Below are 19,822 nucleotides of genomic sequence, written 5' to 3'. Positions count from 1 at the left end.
AGGAATGCATTGAAATTTCTTTTTTTGCCCATAAAGGTAAAGGTAAAGGTAAAGGGACCCCTGACCATTAGGCCCAGTCATGACCGACTCTGGGGTTGCGCGCTCATCGCGCATTATTGGCCGAGGGAGCCGGCGTATAGCTTCCAGGTCATGTGGCCAGCATGACAAGACGCATTCGTCTTGCGAGGTACCACTGTACATCCTTCCCAGAGAACATGGCCTGCTGTATGCCTGCACTATTTCCTGCCACTTGGGTTGCCACGGGTCTGAATGCAGCATTTTTAATACTGCTGTTGGCAAAGTGGAGGGGGGCAGTCAGTTAGGGGTTTTGGAAACTCAAGTCACAGCCAGCTATTTCAACCATTCCTTGTACTTTTAAAAGCAGCCAGAATAAGAGGCGTTTGAGGGAATGTGTGATCCCTGCTCTCTGCCAATATACCAAATCAAAGTTTATTGCATTAGCCATATAGCCATAGGACATATAAAAGATCAAACAGGCAACTGTCGCACAACAGTATAGAATACAACAAATACAACTATAACATCAAATATAAATTCCAGCTGAGTGCGACTGGTAAGGTAAAAGCAAGGCGTGTCGACTGTGAGTATAACAGGGATTTACATAGTTCAACTCCAAGATATATGTAGCCGAGTGAAATTTGGTCCCCAGGGGAGCTCTCTCCTGTCTCTTTCCCCTTGCCAGGGGAGTCAAATAAGGCTGCCTTCTGGCACCCTTCCTCTTTAATTTCTACATAAATGATATAAAAACAGCTATTAAAGCCCTTAATCAACCTGCCCCGTCCTTGCAACAAGCAAAAATTCCCATCTTACTGTATGCCAACAACATGGCAGTCCTCTCTCTAACAAAGTGGGGACTTAACAACATGGTGAGAGGACTCATGAAATTTTGCACAGAAAACTCCCTAACAATCAATTTTTCCAAAACCAAAATAATCCCTTTTGGCAGGACAAAACCAAACCCATCATGGTACCTCGAGGGTCACACCATTGACCAATGCTCAGTTTTTAAATACTTGGGCATCACTTTTCACCATAGATTATCTTGGACAGCCCATTTAAACACGATTATTCTGGCTGCTCACCGGATCATCGGTGCTTTGGTGAAGTTTTTCTTCGGAAATGGTGGACAACTGGTGGTGCTGACCAGAAAGATCTACATCAGTAAAGTACCCCCAATGCTGCTATACAGGGTGGAATTATGGGGGTGGAACATGAATGTACTCCAGCGTCTGGAGTCTCTGCAAAATCTTCCAATATATGGAGAGCTGGCAGCCATACATTAGATGGAGCACTATTGGTCTTTGGGTCTCTGTTGCTCCAGAGGGCAAAACCAAAGCGGGTGGCAATGGAAGCCATTCTTTAGTTCAGCATTAGGGGGGGGGGATCCTCACCATCTAATCTAGCTAACTGTCAAGGATTCTTTAGCTGTCGTTCCTGCACTGCAGGGGTTTGGGCTAGAAGACCCTTGGGGGTCCCTTCCAACTCGGCAATTCTGTTGTTCTATATTCCTAGTGGCAAGAGCTGTTCCAGGGCACAAAAGGGACAGCCACAGAGAAAGCCTTTCCCCACATCCAGAGCTCAGAGGTCGGGTGAGAGGCAAAGGAGAGCTTCTGCAGCTGATTTTAATGTCTTGCTCTTTTAGGGCTTTTTAGTCCCTTCCCTAAAGGCACGGCTACTGGGCTCTCACCTCAGAGTGGAGAGGTTGGAGCTGCCTTAGTGGAGTTTTGGAGAAAAGGCTGAGAGCGCTACAGTGTTCATCAGGGTGATGACTTTCTTACAACCTCATTTCCCTGTATCATAATTTGATGACCTTTCATTAAAGATTAGATAAAATCTTACTTTCAAAGAGATTTGATTTAAAAAACTTCACGCACAAAATGATTTTAAAAAATTTATTGATCAGTTTTTTGACCATTTTTGAAGTCACTGTAAGCAGATATAAAATTGAACCCAAACTTGAGAGTCACATATTTACAACATTATATGGAGTCAAAAAACAAAACAAAAACCATTATATAGGGTCATCAAACACACAAGGAGCTTTTTTTTAGCTGCATAACAGTATAGACGCCGCTAGAGGACGATGTTTTGCTATCTCTCCTGTAGGTTCTTTTCCCAGCATGCCCGGGAAAATTGTTAATATAATTTTATGAAATGGTAAAATGGCATACAAAAAAATTAAAAATGGTTTGTGTGTGACCTTTTTTAATATGTCAATGGAATATACCTCGTTTTAGTCATTAATAGGCAAAACTTCATCCATTTGTGCTACAGTAAATAATTTTTGAGAGAGAAAAATGAAAAAGTCATCACCCCAGTGTTCATGCCTCTCTCTCATCATAGCTCTGAAAAGTTGGGCAGGAATTCAGGAGGAGGGGGGCTGAGGTAATTGGCCACCAAAAAATGTGTCATTCTTTGCCCCTTTTCCTCTCCCTCCCACCTTACACGGCCCATGGCCCATCGCTGACTCCCAGCTTCTTGCCTGGAGAAATGCTGTCCTCATTCTCTGCATAAAGGATCGTCACCACTCTTTTTTGGAAATGTCTGACTGCCTGGTTGTGGTGCTTAGTCTCGGGACAGAAGCGCTGCTCCTGGCTGTAAGGTTCCCACTCACCCACCTTCCCCCATTTTTTTTCCTCTTTCTCTTTCTCTCTCTCTTTCTCTCTTTCTCTCTCTCTCTTTCTCTCTCTGCCTCTGTGAAGCTGTTTGCATGTTGGGAAAGTTTCCCTGATCATCTCGATCTTCTTGGAATAACTGCTGTTGCTGCTTTCTGATTTCTGAAAAGAAATATGTAGGTGAAAAGACCCAGGGCCCTTCAAACAGGAAACACTTGCTGTTTTACTCTCTTTTCCCCCCTTCCCCAACAAAACAAAACAAGCATCTGCAACAGACTCTTAGTGAGGCCACAAGAATGTTAAATTTTGCAGAGAGACCTGGTTGTATTTTTCCAGCCCCTTCCCCAGCTTCCCAGCCTAAGAGGACAAACTCCCACAAATTATTTGTCTGAGCTGCATTTCTCCTGTTTGCTTTGAGGCTGATACTGTATAAGCAAAAATCTGCCCTTATTCCCTTATGGGGTACACAAGAGCCCTTATTGGCTTCTCCATCGGTCGGAGAATAGAACAGAGACCAATCAGAGAATTTTGAGAAGCAAAGCCTTTATTTTTGTTGTTGCAACAGGGTCCTCCCCCTCACACAGGGGAACAAGGAAGGAACCCCAAACAAAGCTGTCCTGCACTTAAAAAGAAATTTGAAATTGGTTTCAGCCCACCCCCCAGAAGCATCACCCATACGTCACAGAAGGGGTGTAGCCCAAGACCGCCCTCCCTGAATTCATCATAGATACATCATGAAAGGGGAGGTCTGGTGGCAGAAATCTGAGCATCCTGGACCCTGCCCCCTGCCCCCAAAACCCAATCAAGTAAAAAAAGAGAGAGAGAGAGATTTACATTTCCCAGCCAAGTTAATCACACCCTTTTGTCTGGCACTCAGGTATCAGGATGCCAGGGATTAACGCTTTTAATTCCTGAGACAATGAGGTGGTTTCCCCCACCCCCCTTCTTCCTTGCAGAGGAACACCTGGTCAGAGAGAGTCAAAATGGTGTCAGTCAGGCCTGTCTTCCTGTGCTGCTTCAGACATGTGCCTGTACATTCATGTACATGTTTAGGAGCAATTATGATATGTATAACCTTAAAATTATCACAACAACACACATAGCAGGGTGTTGATGCTGTATTTCCCACCATAGCAGGCTTGTGAAACAAACTTCAGCCTGGTCTGGCGTATGTGCCAAAGTTCTAGCTGAATCTCTCCTTTTTAAACAAACAAACAAAACTAGTTGCAGGTCCCTAATGAACCACTTCCTATTCCTGGTCTGCTTTGGGAGGGAGTTGGCTTCAGGGGAAGGTGACCTTGTCCCCCCAGCATAATGGCTGCTTTGACCTTGGGTAGCCACCAGGAGGCCAAATTAGGAAGCTAATAATAATAATAATAATAATAATAATAATAATAATAATAATAATTTATACCCCGCCCATCTGGCTGGGTTTCCCCAGCCACTCTGGGTAGCTTCCAACAGAAATATTAGACTACACTAATTTCTTAAAGATTAAAAGCTTCCCTAAACAGGGCCGCCTTCAGATGTCCTCTAAAAGTCTGGTAGTTATTTTTCTTTTTGGCACCTGGTGGGAGGGCATTCCACAGGGCGGGCGCCACCACTGAGAAGGCCCTCTGCCTGGTTCCCTGTAACCTCACTTCTCACAATGAGGGAACCGCCAGAAGGCCCTCGGCACTGGACCTCAGTATCCGGGCAGAGCGATGGAGGTGGAGACGCTCCTTCAGGTATACTGGACTGAGGCTGTTTAGGGCTTTAAAGGTCAGCACCAACACTTTGAATTGTGCTTGGAAACGTACTGGGAGCCAATGCAGGTCTTTCAAGACCGGTGTTATGTGGTCTTGATGGCTACTCCTAGTCACCAGTCTAGCTGCCGCATTCTGGATTAATTGTAGTTTCCGGGTCACCTTCAAAGGTAGCCCCACATAGAGCGCATTGCAGTAGTCCAAGCGAGAGATAACTAGAGCATGCACCACTCTTGCTAGACAGTCTGCAGGCAGGTAGGGTCTCAGCCTGCGTACCAGATGGAGCTGATAGACAGCTGCCCTGGACACAGAATTGACCTGAGCCTCCATGGACATCTGTGGGTCCAAAATGATTCCCAGACTGCGCCCCTGGTCCTTCAGGGGCACAGTTGCCCCATTCAGGACCAGGGAGTCCCCCACACCTGCCCGCCTTCTGTCCCCCACAAACAGTACTTCTGTCTTGTCAGGCTTCAACCTCAATCTGTTAGCCGCCGTCCAACCTCCAACCGCCTCCAGACACTCATACAGGACCTTCACCGCCTTCACTGGTTCTGATTTGAAAGATGAACACCCAGCCCAAACCCCCTGATGATCTCTCCCAGCGGCTGCATGTAGATGTTCAAAAGCATGGGGGAGAGGACAGAGCCCTGAGGAACCCCACAAGTGAGAGCCCAGGGGTCTGAACACTCATCCCCCACCACCACTTTCTGAACACGGCCCAGGAGGAAGGAGCGGGACCACTGTATAAGTGTGCCCCCAGCTCCCAACCCCTCTAGACGGTCCAGAAGGATGTTATGGTTGATGGTGTCAAAAGCCGCTGAGAGATCCAGCAGAACTAGGAAACAGCTCTCACCTTTGTCTCATTTAAACTCTCACTCTTGTCTCATTTAAACAAACAAACAAACAAAAACAACTTGCCTTTTTCCAATGGCTAGACTTACCTGGAGTCCTCTTGGTTTCTTCTCTTTTAGGTTTGCCCAAGAGAATGCTTCTGTTGCCAGTTATGAAACTTCCCACCTACCCAATGCCCCCTTATTCCTTCTTTTAGCAAATGGCAGAAACCAGTCCCCTCTGACTGACTGACCACTGCAGTGCAGTACAGAATGCCAGAAGTAAAGTGATACAGGCAGATGGACAGGACGTCCTGCCTGCTTTTAATCCTGGTTTTCTTTGAGCGCATACTTGAGCAAAAACCATTTGTAAAGAAGCATCTTTTCCTACTTTTTTATTTTAAGAAAATGCAAATTTAGTTCTCTTAAAAACTTGAAGCAAGCAAACAATGGTCTGTGAAAATGGTTACCTCATTCCCCCCCCCCAAATAACTTATACTAGCCTTCTGTTATAGAGAATAAACTTAGATGCTTAAATTCATTGTTTTTAAGTGAAGTACCCAAATTATGTAAAACTTTAAAAAAAAACTTGTGAAGGATGTATAGATGATAAGATGCTGATCACAAAAGAATAATAAAACCAGTTCTTGTTGTCATGGAGAGTTTCCGCCTGTTTTCTAACGCAGGGCCATGGCCTCCGTGTGCCTGTCCCCTTTAGGCTTTTGGATATGTGGTGTAGCTGCTTTTCTAAAAAGGAACTGGAGTACCAAACATACTCTCTGCACTAAAAATAAAATAAAAGATGACCCACCCCCTGAACAGCCTGTTTAGCTTTGTAAATACCAAGTCGTGTAATCCAGCAGAATATGGGCTCAGTTACTGCTTTGGATGAATTCCATGTGAAGGTTTTGTGAGGTCCTTCGTAGGATATGCCACCCCAGATCTTGGAAGGACTTCGGATCTCTTTAGCAATTATAGCGATAATGCGGACTATGTCTACATGCGATGGATTGCTCATCCTTTGGTGCAGTCTGCTGTTAATTTAGGGAGGTTGCCTGGACACCTTCTGATCCAGAATAGGCCCTCTTACTGTGTTAGGATTCATTTTGCTACTTTGGGAACCAGAGATGGTGCCTATAGAGAAGTTTGGGGTGTCCTCTTCCCCTGCTGCCACCCTCCACCCCAATTTCAAATGAGTTAAGGCATATCAAATAATCCAAATTGAGAAAGTTCTCAGACCATAAATGAGAGCGTTGGAATATAATAAAAGTCCAATACAGTGGTACCTCGCAAGATGAATGCCCTGCAAGACGAATTTTTCACAAGACGAATGCGTCTTGCAATCTGATGGTCTTGCGAAAATTCGTCTTGCGAATCGCGGTTTCCCATAGGAATGCATTGAAATTTAATTAATGTGTTCCTATGGGCAAAAAAAAGAAATTTCAAAGCATTCCTATGGGAAACCGCGATTCGCAAGACGAAATTTTTCACAAAACGATTTGACTCGCGGAACAAATTAAATTAATCTTGCGAGGCACCACCGTAGTTAGATCTAGTGGAGTTAAATGCTCCAATAGTTAACTCCTTTAATTCCAAAGTCTGCTCCCCCTATCACCTCCTCCCCTTTTAAAAAAAGAAACCCAACCTCAAATAAATGAGCCCAAATCACGGATGTTCTTGTGGCCTCCCTCGCTCAGTCTGGGATCTTGTAGCTCATTGGTGTGAATTTTTTTTGCCCCCCTTTTTTCAGAGCTAAAACTAAGGCCTCTCCTTTCCCCATCCCTCCCACCCACAACCTTGTACAATTCTAAGAATCTAAAGCAGCAACACGGTCCCCATGAAAACTTGCTACCTTAATTGTCCTGGTCTCGTCCAGTGCTGCTGTGGAAAGTTAGCCATTTCAGCCATAGGCCAGTACAGTACCTTGCCTTTTTCTTGTAACATTCGAGCATTGAAAGCAAAAGCGGCGATTTGCTGGGTTATGTGCCATGGGTTTGCCTGCTTCACTTTGAGATCCAGGAGACTGTTCTCGAGAAAGACTGTGTGTGGTTATGGGGGGGCTCTAGGGGACTTAGCTAAGGGAACTGCTATTAAGGCATCACCCCCACAAAAAATGTACCGTAAGTGTTTCTCTTGCTCTCTTCTTTTCAAATGTCACCCATTTGTGGCTCACCTTTTTTTATGATGATTTTGTGCTGCCCAGAGGAGGCCTTTATATACTCTGCTCTCCTCCAGATGTATTTGGACAGGTGAAGGTGGGTCTTTGTAAGTGTGTGTGTGTGTGTGTGTGTGTGGAAAGGAGGTTGAGTTTGGGGGGGGGTGTCTCTAAACCTCCATGGAGGAAGAGCTCTATCCCTAAGATGCCTTCCTCAGAGGCAGAGTATATAAACAAGCAGCTTTCTTCAGGGTTAACCACAGTTGTGGTTTTGAGAAAAGGTGGCGGTGGAAAGTGAGCACCTAAGTATTATGGAATGTTTCCACTTTGTCCTCTGGCTTTTTGGTTCAGTGGCGGTGATGCTTTAAAGGCCGTCTTGGATGGGCAGTAGGGCGATGGCTTTTTTACAACCTCATTTCCCTGTATCATAATTTGACGAGCTTTCATTAAAGATTAGATAAAATATTACTTTCAAAGAGATTTGTTTTAAAAAAGACCTCACGCACAAAATGATTTTAAAAATTTTATTTATCAGTTTTTTGACCATTTTTGAAGTCACTGTAGGCAGATATACCTAAAATTGAACCCAAGCTTTAGAGTCACATACATAAAACATTATATAGGGCCATCAAACACACAAGGAAGCTTTTTTTAGCTGCAGTAACAGTATAGATGCCGCTAGAGGACGATGTTTTGCTACCTCTCCTGTAGGTTCTTTTCCCAGCATGCCCGGCAGGGTCTGCTGGCTGAGTTTTGAGGTCCCAAAAAGGGGCTTTTACCTTGTGCAGGTGTGACATTTGTATAGCCTATGTTGCTAAGAACACTCCCCATTGTGGAATGTGGTGTTGTGTCCAAATTTGATATGGAATATATATAGAATTGTTAATACAATTTTATGAAATGGTAAAACCTCATACAAAAAAATTAAAAACTGTGCATAACCTTTTTTAATATTTCAATGGAATAAACCTCATTTTAGTCATTAATAGGCAAAAGTTCATCCATTTGTGCTACAGGAAATAATTTTTGAGAAAAATAATAATGAAAAAGTCATCACCCTATTGTACAGGGATTGCTATTTTAAATGCATGGGGGTGGAGGTTGGGAATGGGACTGAGATTTGGGGTGCCTTCAGATCGAGAACAGTATTGATAAAACCCTTGACTGTCTTGCTGGCCTATGGATGAAAGGGAGCCCATCACTGAGCTTGGAAAAGCATAGCAGAGAAGACTATCAAATAAAGATTTGTTTCCATGCAAATTGGCAGCTTGATAAATTTCAAGGGTTGGGGGTGTTTTTTGGCGTGTGTTTTTGTTTTGGTTAATGCCATGAAATTCTCCCAACCCACACTAAAAAACTTTTAAGCACAAATCTTGCTGACTTTATTGAGGACCCGCTTTCCAGAGAGATCCTCTCCCTGGTCAGTTGTGACAGCTCTCTCCGTGGCTGCTATGCTCTTTTCCAACTTGATGGCAAAATCATTTCCAATAATTGATATGAAGTCATTTTCCCTGCCCTCTCCTCTCCATTTATTTTTTCGTCATGTCGGGAGTTACTAACCACGTCTGTAAACCTGCCCTTTTGCTGCATATTTTACATTTCTCTGCTTTACTTGAAAATCCTGAGAAGCTATCGGTTCCTTATTTTTACATGCCGACAAATATATGAAAGGGGGGGGGGAGAGCAGATAACTGTTAACTTTTTTTTTTGGTTGCTAATATAGGATGGTTCCAAATAATTTTTTATTTACCTAAAAAAGAACCCCGACTACCCCAAAAAGGTATCAAAAAAAGTGCCCATTTTGCAATGAAAATCCCACTTACAGCTTGAAAGAGCAGAGAAATTTAAGCGGCGCTCGCTACTTTTTCATTTTCTTTAATTAACCTGCAATTTCTCTTCCTCTTGCTTCTCTGCTCTTTTCTCTGCTGTAGGTGGCTTTTTCATTGACGGCCCTTATTGCCAACCTCTCGACATGGCTCCTTTTATCATTCACTTGGGCCCTCAAGATTTCTTCTCTGACTTCTAGAGCAAACAGGTTATGCGGTTCGGAAAAAGGTGCTTCCCCCCCCCTCCAACAAATGTTTTTTAAAAGCAAGAGCTATGACAGGACCTGGAAGGAGGGGAGCGGGGGGGGGCAGCCTTCGGCACTCAGATTTTGGGACTCTCTAGTTTTCTCTTTCAGGGAAAAGAAAAGAAAAGCTTGCTTATATATATTTTTTAATTCTCAACTTTCCTGAACTCCCAAAAAGCAATACAACCCACCCCGGCTCTTAAAACCACAGCAATAGATGTACAAAAAGAATGTCATTTGGCTACTTCTGCATTTCACTAAAAGAGGGTTGGGGGTTTTTTGCATTCTGAGCACTGGCCTAGCTGCTCGGGTCAAATCGTTGACACTCCAGTTTGGGCTTTTGAGTTTGAGCAATGGGAGGGGACACTTTTTCTCTCTCTCTCCATTCCCCATGCCCACCCCCTGTATTGCAGCAATGGGGTGGGAAGTTTCCTGGTTTATAGATTGGGGGGGTTGCGGGGGGGAGTTAAGAAAGCTTCAGTCCTAATGCACAACTTTGTGAAACTTATAGGCTATTTCACCTGCAAATAAATGTTTCCTCACTGCCGCTGCTGCCCCCGTCTCCATGAGCATTTGCCCTAGAAACCTCATGGCCTGAAGGGTGCCCTTGGAGGGTGCTGGAGGTCTTTAAGCAGAGGCTTGACAGGCATATGTCAAGAATGCTTTGATGGTGTTTCCTGCTTGGCAGGGGGTTGGACTGGATGGCCCTTGTGGTCTCTTCTAACTATGATTCTATGGGTCCATGGGGAACAAATTCCTTAGGGGGGAATCCAACCCAATGGCTAGAAAGAGAGTGCAGAACCTTTCGGTTCAGATTATAGCTCAGCAGTGGATCTTCTGTGTGGCTTTGGTTAAGAGTCAGGCCTTTCCTATAAAATGGGAGCAATAAGCCTACCTTGCAAAAAACAAAACTCCTTTGTAAGGACAGGTGTATCACTTATATTATCAATGCAGCCAATCTTCAAGTCCTGTTGGGTTTTTTTGGGGGGGGGGCAATAGCAGCTCTCTTATTCCAGCAGAGCTTGTGAGGGATGAGCTCTGCAGGCTGTGTCCTGGCCGACATCTCTCCATAGCAAGTGAATCCTTGCTATATCTGCTTCTCAGGAGGTTTAGCAGAAATCGCACTTCCAGCCATTCTGGACTTCTGTTTATAAAGTTAAGCTTGAACTGTGGCTGGAAGAGGAATAGCACTTCTATTTATTGGCCTAAAGAATGTGTCTGTTACTTCCTTTTCAACCATGCTGCTGTTTCACTGCACCTTACTGTTAACAGGCTTTCCTTTGTAGTTTTTTTCACTTGTAAAATGAATGTAAATACCATGGGAGGATTTCCTTTTCTTTTTTTACATATTTATTTCTTTGGTTAAATACCAATTGAAGTTGTGTTTTTAGTGTCCTACTCAAGGAATCGACCATAAGGAAAATATTGTTTGTGTTTTGTCTTATACACCATTAGCACAGAGGCAGGCAGCATTCAGACCACTTAGTGTAAGAGTGTCTGCTTTGCACGCAGAGGGTCCCAGTTGAATCCCCATGGCATCCCCACATGGGCCTGGGAAGCCTGGAAAGCCACTGTGCCAATCAGCGTAGGAGCTGGGTGACCTGGTTCCTAACACACTTCTGAGCAGGTGGTTCAGTTATAATATATAATAATAATAATTTATTATTTATACACCGCCCATCTGCCTGGATTTCCCCAGCCACTCTGTGCAGCTTCCAACAGCATATTAAAATACAATAATCTATTAAACATTTAAAAGCCTCCCTAAACAGGGCTGCCTTCAGATGTCTTCTAACTCTGGCAGCTGTTTTTCTCTTTGACATTGGATGGGAGGGCGTTCCACAGGGCAGGCGCCACCACCGAGAAGGCCCTTTGCCTGGTTCCCTGCAACTTGGCTTCTCGCAACAAGGAAACCGCCAGAAGGCCCTCGGCACTGGACCTCAGTGTCCGGGCAGAGCGATGGAGGTGGAGACGCTCCTTCAGGTATACTGGACCAAGGCCGTTTAGGGCTTTAAAGGTCAGCACCAACACTTTGAATTGTGCTTGGAAACGTACTGGGAGCCAATGCAGGTCTTTCAAGACCAGTGTTATGTGGTCTCGGCGGCTGCTCCCAGTCACCACTCTAGCTGCCGCATTCTGGATTAGTTGTAGTTTCCGGGTCACCTTCAAAGGTAGCCCCACATAGAGCACATTGCAGTAGTCCAAGCAGGAGATAACCAGAGTATGCACCACTCTGGCGAGACAGTCTGCAGGCAGGTAGGGTCTCAGCCTGCGTCCCAGATGGAGCTGATAAACAGCTGCCCTGGATACAGAATTAACCGATGTCTCCAATGACAGCTGTGAGTCCAGAATGACTCCCAGGCTGCGCACCTGGTCCTTCAGGGGCACAGTTGCCCCATTCAGGACCATTACTGTTGTCTACACTGAAAAATCCTGATCAACCCTCAATTTAGAGCCATGCTAGGCTGGCCAGCTCTATTGACAACCAGAGTTTCGTTCCTTGCTCTCGTTCTCTCTTTTGTGTTCCATCTGAATGACCTAAAAGCAGCGCAGCTGGACCAGAAGGGAGCCTGGTTTGTGTATGGGTGGGGAACCTGTGGTTGGTGGCTGATGACAGCTGGAATCCACAGTTTCCCCAGCACTCTCTCAGTCCAGAGCCCTCCTTGACAGTGGCCTGTGCTGGTGGCTGACCGATGGTTCTGGTTTTGGGCACCCGCAGTTATAATGATGAAAAAGCCTTACCTTCACTCTGCGAGTTTGCCTAACTCCCCCCTTTTAAAGCAGCCTATGCTGGAACCAGGGTGGATTTGATTTAAATAAAACTGATTTAAATCACAATTTAAATCACTAGTCAGTAAGGCTTGATTTAAATCATAGTTTTCTACATAAAGACTAATTCTTGCTGGTATAACTTTAATATGCAAGTAGATGAAGATTTTTAGAATAACAACTTTTCATATTAGTTTTTTTTAACCCCAGTTTAATAGGTTAATCATTCATTTGGACAACTTTTCTGTTGTACTTAGAAAGGAGAAAAATAATCATTACCTTAATAATAACAATTTAAATAGATTTATTCAACTGAAACAATAACATTACAGCATATGTTATTTGCTTAAACAAACATCCATGTTTGTTAACTAATTTGGCTAAACAAAAACAAAATATATATCTTTTAAGAAACTTAAATACTGTCCACTCCAAACAATCAGAAAAATATTGTTTCTATTCTATTCACTGAACTTCTTGAAAGTTAGCACTGAAGGGGTTGATTCTGTATTCATAGGTTTGTAGAACAATAGGATTAAGGTATTTTTCTCAACTCTGTTCATGTTATAACATTTTTGCTGTGAAGAAGAGGCATGTGATCTCTGCTGAGTCAAATTCAGTTTTGAGAACTGCAAAAATAACCCAAGCATCTGGGATAATATCTTGTAGGCAGAGAAACTGCCCAATAATCTTACAAAAACCTCTGGAAGAGCATGACATTGTGAATGGATTAATGGATTTTATTTACCAAAATAATTAAACATATACAACCTTATTCTACATAATTAAAAATAATCTTTATTTCATGATGGAATAACCTTTGGATGGTAATATATTTTCCTCAAAAAGCATTTTATTTAAAAAAAAATCTGATTTATTTTTTAAAAATCATTTATTTTTATCCACCCTGGCTGGAGCTGCCATACTTTTTCTGGCACTGAATCCCCACCCATTTTAGATGCTGCAGTTATTGAGGTGGGGGTGGCTGGTGCTTCCACAGGCCATACCCCCCCCTCTTCTGGGCTTGGGCTGAAACCACCACCCTCATTGCTGGCTACTGAAGAACAGAAGAGGATGTCCCATAATAACTGTCATGAATAAGAAATGAATGTTTTCTTATCAATAATTAAATCTGATCACTTAACTGATGCTCTGTTGTTGTTTTTATATTATTATTATTTAAAAAGAAACATTAGTCAGCAGATAACGTGGTTATAAATAGAGCAGATTAATTCCTGTGTGGGGGTGAAAGGGTGGCGTGGAGGATGAGTGTTTTAACTCATAGGTTAACAAGGTTGGTGCTGGGTGGGAACCTTTAATAAACTGTCCAAATGTTGCAGGAGGGCTCCGAAGCTGCTCTTGGGTTCAATGTTTAAAATGTTGCATACTGTGGCCACAGAATCTAGAAAAGTGCAGTGGGAAGAAGACCCTTGCTATAAGGAGAATTACCTCTATGCAACTTTGAATTTCTGGAACTGTCCCTTCACATCTAACGCCCAGTCTTATTCAACATCTTTCTCAATGACTTGGATGATGGGCTTGAGGGCATCCTGAGCAAGTTTGCAGATGACACCAAATTGGGAGGGGTGGCTAATACCCCAGAGGACAGGATCACACTTCAGAATGACCTTAACAGATTAGACAACTGGGCCAAAGCAAACAAGATGAATTTTAACAAGGAGAAATGTAAAGTACTACACTTGGGCAAAAAAAATGAAAGGCACAAATACAGGATAGGAGACACCTGGCTTGAGAGCAGTACATGTGAAAAGGATCTAGGAGTCTTGGGAGACCACAAACTTGACATGAGTGAACAGTGTGATGCAGCAGCTAAAAAAGCCAATGCAATTCTGGGCTGCATCAATAGGAGTATAGCATCTAGATCAGGGAAGTAATAGTACCACTGTATTCTGCTCTGGTCAGACCTCACCTGGGAGTACTGTGTCCAGTTCTGGGCACCACAGTTCAAGAAGGAGACTGACAAGCTGGAATGTGTCCAGAAGAGGGCAACCCAAATGGTCAAAGGCCTGGAAACGATGCCTTATGAGGAACGACTTAGGGAGCTGGGTATGTTTAGCCTGGAGAATAGAAGGTTAAGGGGTGATATGATAGTCATGTTCAAATATATAAAAGGATGTCATATAGAGGAGGGAGAAAGGTTGTTTTCTATGAATCCTTTTTATTGCAAGGGCCACATGCCAGTGGCAGGTAGGGCCAAAGGTGAAAGTAAGTGGAGCAACAAATCAGAATTTTAACTTTGCACAGTGGGTAGCTTCTGCACACATGCACATACCACACTCTGTCCTCCATTCACGCAAGAGGGAGGCATCACAGTTCAAGAATAGGCAAAAGGTATGAAGTGGGCTGGGGAAAGGTGTAGCTTGGGTTGAGATTGAAAGGCCAGACGAGAAGGCTTTCTCAGCACACCAAAAGAAAATGAAGGCTATTGGTCATGACAGAATAGTATCTCCATAAAAGTACGTGCCACATCATGTTTTTTATACAGGTCTTTTAATGATAGCTACCTGGGTGGCCTGGAGCAAACATTTAACATCACTGTTTACAACAGGTAAAGAGAGCAAATGGGAGCAAAGTGGGTGAAGTCACTTGCTTTTAGCAATAGTTAGGAAGACTTCCTGGGTCACTGGCAGCCTTAGCCATGACCTCAAACAGGTGCATTTTCTGCCCCATGCTTAGGGACCCTTGAAATATGTGCTGGGGAAATTATGTTAAGCTGCTACCTGTTCTGCACACCATCTTATTCCAAAGCTGCTTATTAAGCAAGGGCCAATTTTCACAGCTTTTTCTCTCTTTTTTTCTGCGTGGTGAAGTCATACTTTATTTCAGCTTTTCCTTCCGCCGGATTCCACAGTGCTAAAAAGCCCTGCAAGTACCTCCAGATTGTGACCTAAATCAAAACAGGAGTTTTGCAAGCCAAGGGGAACCCAAATGGAAAAAGTTAAAAGCTCCACAGTTGCATCTTTCTATTATGCTCCTAGTACTTATTGGCTAAATTATTCCAGGATAGAATTAATCACACTTACCTTTTGATTTATGCCAACAAACTTCAATATTCCGTTGGGTGTCCTGCTCAATCCCTGCCATCCTGGCTCACTTTCAGAACATTTTTCTTTGGCTGTGCTGACTGGCAATATCAATTCAGAAGGCCAGTCGAGGGACTGGTGGGACACAGTAGGGTCCTGTGGCTGAAGAAAGTGATCTTGGCGACTTCAGGGCCACCAAGCCTGACCAATGAGCCTGCCAGCTCCCTGGGCTCTTATAGTCCTGTGGTCCTGTGGCCCAGGGCAACTGCATCACATGCACAGAGCAGGCCAGAAGGTCAAGGTGGTCACTGCAGACTCTGAGCTGCAGTGCATTGCCTAAATCAGGGGTTGGGATCCTTGAGTTGAGGGCCAGAATGCATCTCTCCAAGCCGCCTCGTCTGGCCTTTCAATCTCAACCCCAGCTACACCTTTCCCCAGCCCACTTCATACTTCTGATAATAATAATAATTAATCATCATCATCATTTATATACTGCCTATCTGGCTGGATTGCCCAAGCCCCTCTGGGCGGCTTGATCTCTGACTTCTGATACCATTGACCACTGTATCCTCCTGGACAGACTTAGTGAGATGGGCATCAGAGGCACTTTATTACAGTGGTTCCATTCACATCAAATTCATGTCCAGGGAGTAGCACTGAATCAGTGCTATTTAATATCTATGTGAAGCTCTTGGGAGCCGCCATTAGGAGTTTTGGGGCAAGGTGTCACCAGTATTCTGATGATATACAGTGGTACCTCGGTTTATGAACACAATTGGTTCCGGAAGTCTGTTCATAAACTGAAGCGAACTTTCCCATTGAAAGTAATGGAAAGTGAATTAATCCGTTTCAGATGGGTCCGCAGCGTTTGTAAACCAAAAATTCATAAACTGAGGTGTTCATAAACCGAGGTTCCACTGTACAGCTCTTCTTCTCTGTAACATCTAAACCAGGAGAGGCTGTGAACACTTTGGGCCAGTGTCCAGATACAGCGGTTGAATTCTGGGAAGACAAAGGTTATTTGAGCGGGTGGTTCCCACATTCTGGAAACTGGCAAGTTACTTGTTCTGAATGGGGTTGCATCCTCTCTGAAGGAGCAAGTGCATAGTGTGAGGGTACTCCTGGATACTCCTTTATCACTAGGGCCTAGGTGTCCTCTGTGGCTAGGAGTGCCTTTTACCAGCTTCATCTGGTTCACCAGAGATAGTCTGACCACTGCAGTCCACGCACTGGTAACCTCAGGACTAGAGGCTGCCCTTGGGTCTGGTTCAGAAGCTCCAGCTAGTGCAGAATGCTGCAGCCAGATTGCTGATGGGAGCTTCTGCTCAAGAACATGTGACACCATGGTTAATGGCTGCACTGGCTGCCCATCTGTTACTGACCCAGGCAAAGTCCTGAACAGCTTGGGTCCAGCATACCTCAAGCATCGCCTGAACCCTTCTATCCCAGCTCAATCACTGAGATCAGCGGCAGGAGCATCTTTGGTCATGCCCTGAGTTGGTGAGGCTCATTGGACAACAAGAAGAGACGGAGCCTTTAGTGTCACCAGCCCAGTCATGAGGAACACCCTGCTACTCTTGATTCTGCAGGAGCCTTCTGTCCCAACTTTTAAATGCCGGCTGAAAGCTCTTCTATTCCATGAGACCTATGCAGGCAAATAAGATCTGCTGGTATTTGTTTCTAATTTCTTTTTAACTTTTCAAGATGTTATTGTTTGGTTTTATCTTTTTACATTGTTATAAACCACTGTAATATATTTTTGTATATAAATGTTTATTTTAAAAAAATGTAAACAAATCCATGCTCTTTTTGAAAAGGATGGCAGATTTATCATTTTAGAAATGTGGAGGAAGCACATTCATGTATTTGGGGTGGGGGTGGGGGCAGGTGCCCACATGGGAACATAATTGGCAGGTAGGTTCACAGAAAAAAACAGTGCGCATGGCCGTTAGAATCACAGATCTGACGAATTGGAAGGGGCCCTGAGGATCATCTATTCCAACCCTCTGAATTTCAGCTAAAGCTCCATGGCATACAGCCATGCACCCTCCTTTTAAAAACTTCCAATGAAGGAGAGTCCACCACCTTCTGAGGCAATTTGGAAGGCATGGGCATCCATCCAAGTGCCCCATGCTCATACATTGAGGGGAGCAGTTCCAAGGAACATCCATTCAACAGAGGTTGATGAATGAGGACTGGCTGGCAGGGCTCCTGGCAGCAGGGGACTTCCAGGCAGTAGGAGTCTGCAGCAGCCCAGGTAAGCCTTCCACTCGAAACAAAGAAAGCTTCCTCCCCCAAACGCCTGACCACGTGCTTCATCTTGCAAGCAAAGCAGAACAGACTCCTTACTGAGGGCTGAATTTGGCACACCCACACCCCCGCCAGGTGTGTTTGTGTACACACACACACAACACGTGTGTTCATAAAGGGCATAAAAAGTAGGCAGCATATTATTTGAATACAGTACAAAGGTTTATTTTTAAGCAATATTGATCTCCAGCTGAATTTACACAACAAAATATCCAAAATAACATAACAAGTAATCAAATATTATAAACAGTATGCATTTTTCAGAATTAGGAGATATAAACTGCATCAACATATAGCATTATTAAAAAAAATTAACTGCTGAGATAAATAAATTCTTGTTACATATTATATGCCATAATCAAACTGACTGAGGAGGTTGGGGGAAAGTAAAAAACAAAAGAACAATATATATGCTGCACCAGGCAGGACAACACCATAAAGCTCCATGCCAGGCAGATATTCCTGTTCACTTCAGGCATTAAGTTGCTTAAATTACAGTCGTTCCTTGGTTGACACATTGCAGCTTGAACATTTTGGCTCCCGAACGCCGCAAACCCGGAAGTGAGTGTTCCGGTTTGCAAACGTTCTTTGGAACCCAAACGTCTGTTTTGGCTGTCAGCATTGTTTCCAGGACCAATTAGCCAATTGGAAGACATGCCTTGGTTTGTGAACGTTTTGGAAGTCGAACGGACTTCCAGAATGGATTCCATTCGTCAACCAAGGTATGATTGTATTATCATTGGCATATTGTATTAATTCACACCAAACAGCACTAAATACAAGATTTTAAAGCTGCAAATGTATAACAAAGTTTAGAAGCTAGCATATGTTCTATGCCAGGCACCCCCAAACTGCAGCCCTCCAGATGTTTTGGCCTACAACTCCCATGATCCCTAGCTAACAGGACCAGTGGTCAGGGATGATAGGAATTGTAGTCCAAAACATCTGGAGGGCCGAAGTTTGGGAATGCCTGTTCTATGCTGATGATACTTAAGTTGGTTAGTCACTGTTCACTTACTGTGCTTCAGAGATGCACTTTTATTTGTTTTAGTTTGCTAAAACTTTCATTAGAGGCAACTGAAACTGGCATTCAAAGAGAGATTCTCAAAATAGTAAAATTGTGTCTGGCTTCTTTAAGGCAGTCTGTCTCCCATCACCCATCATCTATTTTCCAAGCCGGGTCCTGAGAGGAGACAGCAGTTACTGTGTATGCCCGAGGGTCCCCTTGATCTGGGGGTGGGATGGGGAGTCCCTTAGCTGCAGCCTCCGCTCTTCACGAGTCAAAAGAGGGTCCACCAGAGGAGCGAGCGGAGGCTTCTTTCGACACACTAGACATCCGGACACAACCCGCCACCATTATGGTGAAGCTCGCCAAGAACGTTAAAAGCCTGCCTAAACAGAAGAAAATGGCTCCTCCTCCAAAGGATGTGGACAACAGTGAAGAGGAGGAATCGTCAGAAGAGGAGTGAGGCAGGAACCGTACTCTTTGAGTACTTCCTCTCGACTGGCCATCTCCAGAGTGCAATTCTCTTTCTCCAACATTGTCTTCATGGAAAGTAGTAACAAACTCCAAAGGACAATTCAGATGTCCATATTTAAAAATGTGAAGGGAGCCTGTGAAGATGAATAGTCAACCAGAAAGGGTGAACTGATCACCCTTTTCTCACCCCTGGGCTGCTCTTCCACCTTCCATGATGACCTCATCTGATTCTGATTCTAATATTCTCCTCGCCCCTTCCTCACATTCTGCAGGGTTACCGTAGTAGAGAAAGCAAGAACAACTTTGCACCATCGCTATTCCGTTGCCCACTTCTTACTGGACGTTGTTCTATAAGCTGTGTGAGGCGTGCTCTCGGACAGATTAGAAAATTGTGGGTTTTGTGTCAGCATTCCTATCAACATGGCAGGTAGGAAATAGCGCCATCTAGATGTTTACCTGTTCTGCTTCATTGTCCTATGAAGCAGACAAGAGAAGGCAGATGGGAAGTTAAGGATTTATAGCTGGGGGAATGGATGAAATCTTTGGACAACTTAGAGACAGTAACATACATGCAAGTGGGTGCTGTGATAGACAGCAAGAGAAAAGGGAGAAAGGCAGGTTCCCTTAAAAAGCCACCCCAGTTAGTTAAGGTCCCAGTACCCCCCATGGGGCTTAGATAAGCCATGACTAAGGCCCATTCAATGGCCTTCAGTGGGACTTAGTCTTGAATATATCTTTCACTAAATGTGCCGATAAAGTTTGAGGCTCCTTCAAAATCACGT

General features: G+C 44.1%; 1 protein-coding gene across 6 annotated transcripts in view; it reads left to right on the top strand.

Moving 5' to 3' along the window:
- The window catches only part of STRBP (spermatid perinuclear RNA binding protein), a 114,773-nt gene extending 103,913 nt beyond the window's left edge, over positions 1-10,860 (top strand). For 3 of the 6 annotated variants that reach the window (XM_060270412.2, XM_060270413.2, XM_088665346.1), the window contains one exon: positions 5,353-5,867. In XM_060270412.2, coding sequence (XP_060126395.1) covers positions 5,353-5,429 — 77 coding nt within the window. In that variant the 3' untranslated portion in view covers positions 5,430-5,867. Of the gene's footprint in view, positions 1-1,663; positions 1,876-5,352; positions 5,868-9,297 lie in introns of those variants that run through there. The other 3 variants (XM_060270404.2, XM_088665345.1, XM_088665344.1) reach the window with 3 other exon arrangements.
- Positions 10,861-19,822: the final 8,962 nt, after the last annotated feature.

The sequence above is a fragment of the Zootoca vivipara genome, chromosome Z2, assembly GCF_965207765.1.
Source record: "Zootoca vivipara chromosome Z2, rZooViv2.hap1.1, whole genome shotgun sequence".
Taxonomy (NCBI): domain Eukaryota; kingdom Metazoa; phylum Chordata; class Lepidosauria; order Squamata; family Lacertidae; genus Zootoca; species Zootoca vivipara.
The sequence above is the reverse complement of the archived record's forward strand: the minus strand, read 5'-3'. Positions and strand labels throughout refer to the sequence as shown.